This window comes from Notamacropus eugenii, chromosome 5, assembly GCF_028372415.1.
Source record: "Notamacropus eugenii isolate mMacEug1 chromosome 5, mMacEug1.pri_v2, whole genome shotgun sequence".
In the NCBI taxonomy this organism is placed as follows: domain Eukaryota; kingdom Metazoa; phylum Chordata; class Mammalia; order Diprotodontia; family Macropodidae; genus Notamacropus; species Notamacropus eugenii.
In genome coordinates, this window is record NC_092876.1 from 20,668,648 (window position 1) to 20,682,559 (window position 13,912).

At 40.2% G+C, this 13,912-nt stretch overlaps 1 protein-coding gene across 3 annotated transcripts in view; it reads right to left on the minus strand.

Moving 5' to 3' along the window:
• Positions 1-1,056: 1,056 nt before the first annotated feature.
• LOC140508336 (uncharacterized) overlaps positions 1,057-13,912 on the minus strand; it is a 52,373-nt gene continuing 39,517 nt past the window's right edge. For all 3 annotated transcript variants that reach the window (XM_072616175.1, XM_072616174.1, XM_072616173.1), the window contains 2 exons: positions 9,202-9,328; positions 1,057-4,169 (listed from right to left, as the gene is read on the minus strand). In XM_072616175.1, the coding sequence (XP_072472276.1) occupies positions 2,677-4,169; positions 9,202-9,328 (1,620 nt within the window). In that variant the 3' untranslated portion in view covers positions 1,057-2,676. The remainder of the gene's footprint in view (positions 4,170-9,201; positions 9,329-13,912) is intronic.

The window sequence follows — 13,912 nt, forward strand, 5'->3', positions numbered from 1 at the left end:
AACTGCTTCACTAGGAATCCAGCTCTCTGCAGTGGTTGGGTTTGTCCTTCAGGTCCTGAAGAGAACCCTGACATCAAGATGATGACATGACTTGCAGCTGACTTTGAGACACAGAGGGCAGTGCAAGGTCACCAACATCACTTTCTTCTCCTGAGCCAACTGGATCCAGTGACCTGATATTCATCAGGATGACTGGAGATAGATGGTCCAGGGCTAGGATCTTACCACATTCTCATTTTGAGTGAGATACACCTAGTCAATTAATAGGCTTTTTAAAGTAGTTACTCAAGGGATGGCCCCTTTAATCAAAGAGGAAAAAAAAATCAAACTGGGAGGGGAAGACCATCAGGGTTCCTGGGTAAAACAGAAACAATTATTATTTAGTAATTACAATCACTCTGTGCTAGGTGAGTGGGGACTTGTGGTCCAGTCTATGAGCTGCAGAGTGAATTGGGTTTAAGGCTTGATCTTTGAGCAAGAAATGCAGCCCTCTGCCGCTGGAATTACAATAAACCTTACCACTTTAACAAGTGCTCAACTTCTTTCCATGCAGACTCCCCTTGTGCCCTGACATTTCAGAGTTCCCAGCAACTCCAAACCACATTTATATACACATACATACATACATGTGTATATGGGTGTATGTATATGCATGTATCTTCCTTGTTTTGCCTTCATTTTAATCCCCAAACTTTCCCTCTCCTTTCCAATTCAGCTAGCAAGAACCAACATCAATACCCACTCTGCTCCAGTTCCTGGCTGATGAGTGTCAATCTGTGCCCTAATGCCCCACAGCCCAGCTCTGTAACTTTTTAAACCATGGAGTCCCTCCTTGCCCACCACAACCCCATTGCAAGGTAAGGTCCAGGAGGGTAAGGCCTGCCTTTACTTTTCAGGGGATGCCCATCAATTGGGGAATGGCTGAACAAGTTGTGGTATATGAATGTCATGGAGTACTATTGTTCCATAACAAATTATGAGCAGATGAACTTCAGAAAAACCTGGAAAGGCTTGCATGAACTAATGTTGAATGAAATATACACAACAGAAGCAGCATTGTGTGATGACCAACTTTATTAGACTTAGCTGTTCTCAGCAATCAATGATCCAAGACAATTCCAAAGGATTCATGATGCAAAAATGCAATTTGCATCCAGAGAAAGAACTAAGGCGTGACAATTCCATGTTCAATGATGCACTTCAGGGTCAGAATATCTCTTGCTCTGGGCCTCATCCCACATAGAGTTGTCTTTCTGACCCATACCCACTATCACACCATGATATTTGAGGTCCACAATAATGGAAGGGAAGACAACCAGAGGGGCACTGTCTCCTGCAAAGCCAGCTTTGCACAATCTGGAGCAATTGTCCACAATGAGGGCAGCAATATCACCTTGCAGGGTGAACTTTGAAGTTGCAAGTTTAAACCCTTGACAAGAGAGGAGGTGGTATGACACCTAGAGGCAGGGGGAGGCAAGTGCAAGCTGGATGAAAGACCTCACAGCTCTCAGAAATTCTGTAGGAGAAAAGCCAGGCATGTGGTAAATACTATAGAAATGAACTATTGCTAACCTCTTTAATTGACTATACTTACGCCATACTAAATACAGGGTTTTCAATGTCATTAGATGTGATTTAAAAAATGTCAAGGGAGATAGGATGACTGATTTTTCCTGTAACGTTTTTTTGAAAATGCATTCCATTGCACTGTTTTTCTCTTGTCTTATAACCTTTTTTAAAAAAAGATGGTAAGGCAGGTTACTTTTGATCTGAACGCTGTTAGATCTTAAATGAATCAGTGTAACAGTGTTTTTGAAAAAATAATGAGGTATATTATTTTAATGAACAAACTAATGATAATGATAAATGTGTAATTGTGGGGACAAAAGCAGCACAAAATCCTCTGAAGATCTCTCTATGAGGTTTCTTTGGACATCTTCCTTAACCTGTGAAATGATCTCCCCCACCCTGGCTAACAGTGTTCAAAGACTCTGTAAAGCTGTGCAGTTTAAGGCACTCGGACTGCTCCCAGTCAAAGTAAGGAAAGCTATGGGTTAAATAATGAATTTCATCTGCCATCATTTAGAAAACCATGAAATGCTATCTGTTAATAATTAGCATGTAGTAAAAAGTTACATTTTTGAACCACCTATTCACTGCATGTAAACTAGTGTTCACTGTATTCATGTAAGACTCCAGAATGTACTATTTGTGTTGATTACCTACCTTATCCAACACTCAACAAGCTCTCTCCCCCAACATTTCCTGCGTTAATCGTTCCCTTCTACTTACTCAGTGGATCAAAGCTTTTTAATTCCTATTAGCAAGCTTTACTCTGAAGCCCACCTGCAGTGGCCAGATGCACTCCCCCTTCCTCTAGCCACCTACAGACCAGACCAAGTGGAGAGTTTTAAAATCTATCAAATACGTATTTGGATATAACTGAAAACGGATGTGCACGTGGTGAATTTTGCCTCCAACAAATATATGAATGTATGGAAAGGTTAATGAATATTGCATGAACCTGAACCAACACTGTTAAGAATTGTCACATGAACTCAATAACTGCATCCTGCCCTAACATTATGATGAATGAAGTTCCTAGGGTTTCTTCCAAGTGGGAATTCTCTGATGTAAAGCAAGGATGGAGATAAATCTGAAAGTCTTTCCACATTGTTAACATCCATAAAGCTTCTCTCCACTGTGGATTTTCTGATGTCTCACAAGATTGGAACTCTGCGTGAAAGCCCTTCCACACTGATTACATCCATAAGGTTTCTCTCCAGTGTGGATTTTCTGATGTCTAGCAAGATTGGAAATCTGTGTGAAAGTCCTCCCACATTGATTACATACAAAAGGTTTCTCTCCAGTGTGAATTCTCTTATGTGCAGCAAGATGGGAGCTCTCTCTGAAAGCCTTTCCACACTGATTACATCCAAAACGCTTCTCTCCACTGTGGATTCTCTTATGTGCAGCAAGATTGGAGCTCTCTGTGAAAGCCTTTCCACATTGATTACATACGTAAGGCTTCTCTCCACTATGGATTCTCTGATGTTTAGAAAGAGTGGAGCTCTCTGTGAAAGCCTTTCCACATTGATCACATTCACATGGCTTCTCTCCAGTGTGGATTCTCTGATGTTTAGCAAGACTGGAGTTCTGTGTAAAAGCCTTTCCACACTGATTACATTCAAAAGGTCTTTCTCCAGTGTGGATTTTTTGATGTGCAGCCAGATTGCCCACCTGTGTGAAAGCTTTCCCACATTCATCACATCTAAAAGGCTTCTCTCCAGTGTGAATTCTCTCATGTGCAGCAAGATTACCCCTATGGGGGAAAGTTTTTCCACACTGATTACATTCAAAAGGCCTCTTTCTCCTGTGCATTTTCTGATGTATAACAAGATGGGACCTCTGTGTGAAAGCCTTTAAACACTGATAACATCTATAAGGCTTCTTTCCACTGTGGATTCTCTGAAGGCAAATAAGGAAAGATCTGTAGCAGACAGCCTTTCCACATTCATTATATTCATTAAACTTCTCCCCAGTCTGAATCTTTTGAGATCTATCCATATCTGAGTTCCAACCAAAGTCCTCACACTGAACACATTCATATCTTTTCATTCCGGAGTGAAACACAGGTTGACAAAGAAGAGATGAGTGATGGGATGAGGTTGCTTCCCATTCATTACTTTCATCAGGTTCCTTCTTAATGGGAATTTGCTGATGAGTAAAGGCCTTCCCACCTTCATTACTTACAGAACACATTTCTCTACTATCACTTTTCTGATGTCTAAGGAAGAGTGAACTCCAGGTCAAGGCCATTTCCCATTCATTACCTGGATACATTTGCACTTCAGAAGTCTTCTCCAGAGACTGAAAAATCTTTACCTCTTCAGTAAAGCACTTGCTATATTCACTATCCTGAAGACAGTCACGCTGTGAGATCATTTCCTTACAGTGATTTAGGATGAAGGACTGTGTGAATCTCTTTCCAAATTCATCAAATTTACAGTCATTCTTTCGATTTTTATCTACTTTGATAAAAAAGTCATGAATTTGTCTCAAACTGAAGTCCCAGGGACCATCACTCATGAATCTTTGCTGGTCATGCTCTTCCAAAAAAATTCCCAGCTTTCTACTTATTTCATTTACTTCGAACCTGGTCTCTACATCTAAAGAAAACAATCAAACATATATACAGAATAAGATATAGACACATAAATAAATGCAATAGCAGTAATTCCTGAAGACTTATACAGCTCTTGGCCTTATCCTCACCAACGTAAATGCAACAAAACATCATGGATGTACTCTTGGAGCCAACACTGGTATTATATAAAGTATGTTACCGTAAGGAAAAGAGACAGACAGGATGTGATAGTGACAAAGGAGATGTGTACCACAGAGTGTTGGACCCGTCAGAGCCTATACTTTCACATTCAACAAAAGCAGCATATCCAAGGGAAAGTTGACTTTCCATGGGAGAACACACTGTTTCTAACCTGGAGAGAAGGCTGAGCCCAAACATGGCTTTCAGCATTTCAGAAGGAAAGGAGTGGCCAGCTTTCAGGGATTTACTGTCCAGTACCACACTGACTCAGCTGGGCCAGAACACGAGTAAAAATCTAAATTGGTTTTGATGAAAATGATGGAGAAATTCACAAGGTACCAAATAAAAAATGGGCATCTGACAGGCGCACCAGTGGGTTCTACTTCATTCATCTCTAAGAAGGCTGTACTGAACTCCAGCCAAAGTTAAATGAAAGGAAGGCTCAGAGAGATTCAGGAGTCTTGGCTCAGCAAGAAGGCAGACAGAATTCAGTTTTCCTCTGATTGTAAAAATTCAAAGCACTTTTATGATGCCCTGAAGGCTATATATATAGTCCTTCATTCTCAAAGAGGACCTTTGACATCAGGAAGATGACACTATGACTTGCATTTGAATTAGATTCAAGTGAAGGAGAGCTGTGCAAGGTCACGTTCTGCTCCAAAACCAACTGGTTCCACTAGCCAGATAGAGATGGCCAAGCCCCCTGAAGGCTATTTATGGGCCAAAGACCTATCCAACTATGGTGCACCTCACCTTCTCAGAGAAGATGGAGCCACACTGATTAGTGATAAGGACATGATCCTGTAGAGTTGGGCTGAACATTTCCATAGCATTCTTAAGGGACCATCCTCAACAACTGCTGAAGCTACTGACCATTTACCTCAGGTTTTATTCCATCCTTTTCAAGCCATTCCCCAATTGATGGGCATCCCCACAATTTACAATTCTTAATATCATAAAGAGAGCTACTAAAAGTACTTACACACACACTCACTCTGTTTTCCTTAATCATCTTGCAAAACAGACCTCAAAATAGCATTACTAGATCCAGAGGTAGACAGTTTAATTGCTCCACAAAACCAATAAAAAGAAACCAAGATCTTTCTATATTTTGTATATGAGATATGAGAACTTTACCTGAGAAATCTCATACAAAATTTTTCCACCACCCTAGTTTTTTTTTTTTTACTTTCCTTCTGATCTTGGTTATATTGCTCGTATCTGTACAAAACCTTTTAAATGTAATTAAAATTATCCATGCCACACCTCATTCCCTTCCATGTTTCATTTATTCAAAAATTGTTGACCTGTCTAGTAAGTCTGATAAGGATCACATTCCATGATTTTCCAACTGTCTTGTACTAACTATTCTCTCTTTGAAAGAAGGTCATGTATACACTGACCTTATCTTGATAAACTGTAAAATGTTGGTTTATGCCCAATTTTTGTCACACCTCTTTCCAGTTTTCCCAACAATTTTCCCCAAGTTATGAATTCTTATTCTAAAATCTTAAGTCTTACACTTCTCAAATAGATGGTTACTGTATTTGTTTGCTGCTGTAAACTGTGTATCTACTCTGTTCCACTGACCAACTTTTCTATTTTTTAGCCAATATTAGTCTTGATAATTACTGCATTATATAAACAGTTCTGCTAAGATCTGCTAAACTTTTCTTAACATTATTTTTCATTACTTCCTTTCATATTCTTAAGCTTTTGTTCTTCCAAATGAATTTTGTTATTTTTTTCTAATTCAGTAAAGAAGGTTTTGGTAATTTCATTGGGATGGCCTATCCAACTATGGTGGCACTGAAGGTATAAATTATAAATTTTAGATAAAATTGTCATTTCTATTACATTGGTCTTGCATACCCATAAACAATTGATATCTCTCCAATTATTTAAATCTGCTTTTATTTGAATAAAACTTTTTTTGTGTGTTCATGTAGTTCCTGGGTTTGTTCTGGCATGTATGATCCCAGGAAGTTTACAATGTCTAGAGCAAGGTTGGGGAACCTATGGCCTTCCAGGTCCTTGTGTGCTGCCTTTTGTCCAAGTTTTACATTACAAACCCTTTTATTAAGGTAATTTCTTCTGTGATGTTTGGATTAAGTGAAAGGGCAACACTTGAGGACCTAGACCTAGGACCACATGTGGCCTCAAGGTCACAGATTCCCTACCCCTGATCTTTCGCGTTCATCCTTCACTGCATGCCATCAGAGAAATGAAGACATGACTTGCACTTGACTTTGTTTTGAGTGAGGGAGGGCTGTGCAGGTCACCAGAGTCACTTCTCTTCTACAGTCATCTGAATCCACTGGGAGACTTTGGCCATTTAGGCCAAGGTCTTTGCAGGTACTCACTCAGGGTGAGGTAATGTCCATTCACTGAATAGGCCTGTTTAAAAAGCAGCCAGGGCATGGCCCCTTTAATAAGGCCAAGAAAAAGAAAGATATCAGGCTGGGAGGGAAACAGCAACAATCACTATTGATAATCACTCTGAAGCCAGGAGGGTGAAGGGGAACCCTCCCAGGGGCCCACTGGCATCCCATCTTCAGAGTACAGTAGGTTTAAGGTTTTGGGAAAGGAAAGGACAGGGAAGGGAAGAGCAGGGGAGGGGAGGAGAAAGGGAGGGAAGGGAAGGGAAGGGAACTAGCCTGATTTTAAAGAGGGTATCTCTTATTATCTCTTCTTGCAGGGTTTTCTTGGATATATATGGGAATACTGGTGATTTCTATGAATTTAATCATATCCTGCTTCTTTGCTAAAATAATCAATTGTTGTTTGGTCGAGTCTTTTAGATTTTCCACAGATATCATATCATCTGCAAAAGACACATTTTTATTACCTCATTCCCTAGGCTCATTTCTTCCATTTCTTACTGCTATTGAAGGATGTCCAATAGAATACTAACATTAGTGACAACGGCCATCCTTGTTGAACATCTGATCTCACAGAGACGGATGCTAACCACCTTCTCCCTATTACAAGTAGCTCTTGCTGACAGTTTTAGGTAAGCGCTGTTTTATCAACTTAAAGAAAAACACATTTTCCCTGTACTTGCAAGTGTTTCTAATACAAGTGAGCGTTCTATTTTATCAAAAGCTTCTTCTACAGCTATATGGCATTTGTGACTTATCTGATAGCTTATGTGTGTAATTTTCCTTACGCTACAGCAACCCTGCATTCCTGGTATGAATCCCAGATGGTCATGATGTACTGCCTTTGAAATATATTATTATAATCTCCGAGCTGCATTATTTAGGATTGTGGCATCCATAGACATTAATGAAATTGGTCTATAATGCTCTTTTTTTATTCTTCCTGATTTGAATATATTTGTCTCATAAAAGGAGTTTGGTAATTCTCCCTTCTTTGCCTTATTTTTCCAAATCATTTATTTAATACTGGAATTAGCTGACCTTTATACGTTCATTACAATACCACTGCAAATCCATCTGGTCCTGTTTCTTTACTCTTAGCAAGCACATTTGTGGCCAGTTCAATTTCTTTTTCTAAAACAAAATGCCTTAGATGTTCTATTTTCCCTGGTAATCCCACGAGAATAAGGTTCCAGAACTAGCATAGCTGCACTGCCATCTGCTTCCTCTGCATCACGCCCTTTCAGGACTTGTCAGTGTGTAACAACTGCTCCATTTTCCCTCTCCCTACCCAATTTTACTTTTGAGAAGGAATACATCATATTCATGTCAGCTTAAGCTTTGCTTTCAAACTATCCCAGTAATCATGCCATTCTTAAGGGTACTGATAACATTTTCACACACAAAAAGTAAACAGTTTGACCTTATTAGGTCCCTTATCACTGGTCTTTAATATTTATCTTACATTTCTCTTGGATCTTCCACATCCAGTTTTCCTTTGGGTCCTGTTCTTTTACTCATAAATAACTGAATGTCTTTCCATTCATTAATGTCCCTTTTTTGTTTTCCATTCAGGATTATACTCAGTTTTAGTGAGTATTTTTGTTCACACACCCACCTCACTGGTTCTGTGAAATACAATGCCCCTAAGTCTTTTAATGCAGAAGCTGCTAGGTCTTGGGTTATCCATGGTATTTACCTTGCTATTTTCTTGTTGCTTCTAGCATTGTCTCCTTAATTTGGGAGTGCTGAAACTTGCCTGTAATGCTCCTATAAGTTTTCATTTTGGTGTCTCTCTCAGGGGCTGAACGGTGAGGTTTTGGTTTTTTTTCTACTTTATCTCTTTCTTGTTCTAGAACTTCAGGGTAATTTTCCTTAAAGTCTTGAAATATTGCATCTATACCGTCTGCTCGGATCTTCCCTCCCAGGCTTCTTACGTTGCGTCTCCCTGATCTATTCTCCAGATCATTTGTTTTTCTAATGAGGTGGTTCACATTCTCTACTTTTTCATTCTTTCGGCTTTTAATCATTAGTCCTCATGTCCAATTCTAGTCTTGAAGAAGTTATTTTTTTTAAGTTTTTGAATCTGTTTTCCTAATTAGTTGATGTTCTTTTCATAATTTTCTTGTTTTGCTGGACTACTCCTATTTTTTTTTTCTAATGTTTTCTCAGTTTCTCATGAGGTCCTTAAGTTCTTCCCAAAAACACTTTTTGGGCTTGTGACCATATGACATTTTTCTCTTTGAAGTAGAAGTGGCTTTTTTTTTTTACCTTTACTCCCTTTCTCTCTTTTATCTCCAGCTACCTGACTGATGGGAAGTTATTTAACTTGAAAATGCTGAAAGTCAAGTACAAAGTGGACAGAGAATTGGTACATACAGATAACGGTGTTTCTGTGACTGAGATGCAACAGAATATGGATCCATTCTCTGCCACTTGTACTAATTTTGACCTAACAACTAACACCAAGAAAAGAAAGGAAATGGTCCTTACCCAGGGACAGCAGATTCTGAATATTCTCCAGCATGACCTCCTTGTACAGCTCTTTCTGAGAATAGTCCAAGTGGCCCCACTCCTCCTCGGTGAAGTTCACAACCACATCGTTGAATGTCACCAACTCCTAAACCATCAAAAATCACATGATTTACAGCTGAAAGACACACTCCAGAATTCACTTAGTCCCTCATGAACTTCTAAGATGAAAGTGAAGCTCAGAGAAGGGATCTGCCTACAACTCATATAACCTTCATAAGCCAATACTTGAAACCAATTATTAAGAGCCCAACTGAATATTTAAAAAAGCATTTTCTATTTGAAATGAGAATCATGATGGAATAGTAAAAGCTGAAAAATGTCTTACTATACAACGCTCAGCCCAATAGAATTAGGGAAAAGGCAAGTGTTCCATCAGTGAGGTATAAGATGGTGAGCCAAGATGGTGGACTGAAAGCAGGGATTCTTCGCCTGAGTTCTGCCCCAAAAACCTTCCAATACCTCTAAAAAGTGATTCTCAACAAATTATAGAGCAGCAGAACCCACAAAGAGACACAGTGAGGCAGATTTCTAGCCCAAGATAATCTGAAAGATGAACAGGAAGGGTCTGTTGCACACAGCTGAGAGGAGTGCAGTCTATTGCACGCCTCACCAGCACAGACCTAGCCCCAGCAAAGCTGCAGCAGGCCTCAGGGGACTAGCAGCAGTGGCAGTTTCAAGACTTCTCAGCCCACAAATGCCAGAGACTACTTAGAAGGGCAGCAGGAGGGCTCTGTGGGAACTGAGCTACAGTTCCCTAAGACAGAAGTGCAGCCAAACACAAGTTGTGCCAGTACAGCCCCAGCAACCAAGGAGCAAGCCACAGGAGTGAATGAATAGGCTGTGGTAGCAGCAGTGGCATTGGAGGCACTGGCTGCTGGTAGAGCAATCGTCCCACATATGGAAAGCCACCAAGTGAAGTGCTCTCACCTTCCCTTATAGATCTTGAAAAACACAGAGAATATTGTCCCAGGAAAAATCCTACAATAGTGGAGTCAGCAGAAAGGCTGGATGAAGCACTCTTTTACCTTGGAACACTATGGGGATTAACAGGAAAGGTCCCTCTTGCTGTGGTTGAAGGGGAACAGTGTAAGAGGTGTGCCAGCAAGCCTGTGGAAAGCCACCTGTCAGAAACCCAGGGGAAGATCCTGGGTCTCTCAAGGCAGTGGGGTTCTTCTCAAAAATGAAACGAAGACAATTCCAAAAAACTCATGATGGAAAAGACTGTCCACATCTGGAGAAAGAACTATGGAGTCTGAATGCAGATTGAGGGATACTATTTATTCTTTTATTAATTTGTTTCTTCTCTCTCCTGGTTTCTCCCATTCTTTCTAACATATTCTTCACAACATGAATAATATGAAAATGTTTTATATGAATGTATATGTAGAGCTGTCCTGGGGAGGGAATGGGGCAAGGAGGCAGAGAAAGAGAGATCACTCACAAGCTCGCCTCAACTGAGTGGTGTGAGGCTGTTTGCAGTCAGGTGAAGTAGAGTTCTCCACTCTTATAGCGAGGGGTTCAGATGATACTAAGTATGATGAGCCATGGTCAAAAGCATAGGCTGCGATTGCTTCACGACTGCTTGCAAATCTTCAAGGAATATATTGTATTATTATATTATAGAGAAACAAAACTAACTATGTGGGGAAGGAGGGTTCCTTGATTCAGTAAAAATATAATATTTTATGAGCTGAGGTAGGAGATTGAGCTAATGCATAAGAAAGATATTGGCACTGGTAATAAAAAATGAATTATTTCAATGGGCCACTAGAATTCAAGAACACTGGTGATCAGGAGTCAAGAGTCAGACTGGTGGATGTCACACAAGAAAGTGGCCACATCGGTAAAGCTTTTGATGCGTGGGAGGGCTCCCCTATTTGTCCAGCCTGCTACATACAGAATACATGGTCAGTCAATGCACTTGGCATTCCATGCTTTTCCATTTCATTTTCTTCCATTTCCAGCAGAAGATGAGTCACTTTTTCAATCTTTCTATTATTTGAGGGCAATTCTCCTTCATGCAAAAAATCTCTTTTCACTTTCTTGTCATTTTGATTCTATTTAAAAGATTTATGTAATATTAATAATCTATATTTCACTTTTAGTTTCCTTTACTTCTATTATTGAACTTTTGAAAAACTAACGGAATTATTAGACTTTTCCTGATTTTTTAGATTCCCAAGAATTTACAACATTTTTCTTTTCACTTGTTCTGAGTTATGATTCTTGACTGCATTATATATATCCATATTATGAATAATTACGTTAGGAAGGCCATGCTTTAATTCACTGATAATTCATCTTTTGAATCCCTAACTAGTTCTGAACAGAAGCTCTCCTATATCTCTTTCCTTCTCTATCTTCCTGCATTCTCTCTTCCCCATGATGGGGTGAGCTCAAGTACTTCCAAATCTCCCCATAAGGAGAGGAGAAGCTCACACGCTTGAACCTGGCTGCCCTACCTTTGACCTTTTCACTGACTTTGCCACCCTTTCCACGGTCTGATGTCTTTAGCCCAAAATCTCTTCCTTTGGTTTGTGGTCTTCCCCTAGAAAATGTAAATTCCATGGAAATAGGGCAGTCTTTCTTCTATTTAAATCCCCCAGCCGTGACAAAAGTTCATGTCATACAGAATATTCTTAATAAATGCTTTATTGACTACTGACTATCAACACTTTCAACTGAGTATCATGCTTACTTTGCTTTAAAAGTCCATCATGACTAAGACATCACTTACTTCTGCAGTCTTCTTATTTCCTGCCACCTTCTCAGATCCAATGACACTGGCCTCCTTTATATACCAGGAAGAAGATACTCCATGTCTAGGCTATGGACACTCCTGAGTGACTGGAATTCTCTGCCTCCTCATTTAGATCTCCCAGGGTCCTTCAAATCTCAGCCAAAATCTCACTGTCTATTTGTCCGAGCTCCCCTTTATTCTACTGCCTTCATTCTGTTAACCATATCCAATTGACTTGTCTATACCTTTTGGGTACCTCTCTGGTTCCTTGTAGTCACCCCCTTAGACTGTGAGCTCCTTGAGGGCAGACACTGCTGTTAGACTCTTTCTGCACAACCCTTACTAAGCACAGTGCCAGGCATTTAACATAGTAGGCACTTAATAAGTGTAGAGTGAATAACTGCCTGCATTCTCTCCTCAGAACCTCTTCATGGGATCTTACAATACCTTCTTTCCCTCCATTCTCTAAGAAAGGGGACAAAGAGCAACCACGTGCATGGCCATGTGATTCTCCTCCCCACCAGTTAGCACACTCAATCACTCCCCACACCCAGGTCCCTCACATTGTTAACTTTTCTCTATCATCTGGTCCCTTTCCTGGGGACTTCAATATACCCATCTCTCCCATCTTTAAGGAAGCCTTCCCTAAACTTCACCACCATTTGAACAATCATTCTCTCACCCCCTTTTTTCAGCAAAACTCCCTTAAACATCTGGCATAACTTTCTACTTTCCTCTCTCACTCACTCCTTAGTGATTATTCAGTTGTTTCAGTTGTGTCTCTCTCTTCTAGATCCCATTTGTGGGCCTAAGAGCAAAGATACAGGAGTGGTTTCCCATTTCCTGCTTATGGTCACTTTAGATATGATGAACTGAGGCAAATAGTTAAGAGACTTAAGTGCCTCAGGATCACATAGCTAGTAAGTGTCTGAGGCCAGATCTAAACTCATGAAGATGAGTCTTTCTGATTCCAAGCCTAGTGTTCTACCACTGGGCCACCTTGCCATCACCTCCTCACTCCTTAACCCTTTACAACTTGGCTTTCATGTTCCCTTTTCCCAAAGTGCTCTCTCACACATTAGCCTTGATGGTTGAACCACCCACTGTGATGGGTCTTTTCTCAATCCTCCTCCTAACTGACCTCTGTGCTTCATTCAATATTCTTGCCCATCCATCTTCTCTATGAAGCCCTTCTTGGTCCACTTTTCCTCTTTGGTTTCCTGTAATTTACCTTATATAATGTGCCTACTATGTGCCAGGGACAAGCATTTTACAAACATCATCTAATGTGCTCCTCACAGGAACTCTGCCTTATAGGTCCTACTGATACCATTTTACAGTAGAGAAAACTGAGACCAGCTCTCTAGGAAGTTTCCAAGGTCAGATGTGAACTCAGCTTTTCCTGAACCCAGGCCCAGAACTCTATCCACTGTACCTCCTCACCTCTGTTTATGGAGATAGATATGTATGTATGTATGTTTGCAATTATTTATAAATTGTCTCCTGTTTTCCATTTCCATTCTTGGAATCCCAAGAGCCTATGAGTTGCTTAGACTATACCAGATGCTTAATAAAACCTCATTGATTTGTTGACTTCACTAAAGCTACTGGAAAGTAAACTCCTTGAGGGGAGGGGCTGCTCACCTTGCTTTATACCCCCAGCACTTAACAGAGTGCCTGGCACAAAATCAATGCTTATTGAATTACCATGATCACCACCCAAATCATGAGACTGGAGCCATTCTCTAATTTTGTGTATTCCAAGATCTGACAATATCAAGGGTCCCATTATGAATGAAGGCTGGGCACTGTAGTCACTGATTACCTCAAACATATAAACACTATGTGATATTCCAGGTGGCGTTTTGTAAATTTCCTAAACCATTTCATTACTATCTTTAAGCAACTTCTTTCCAAGGTGGGGAAGAT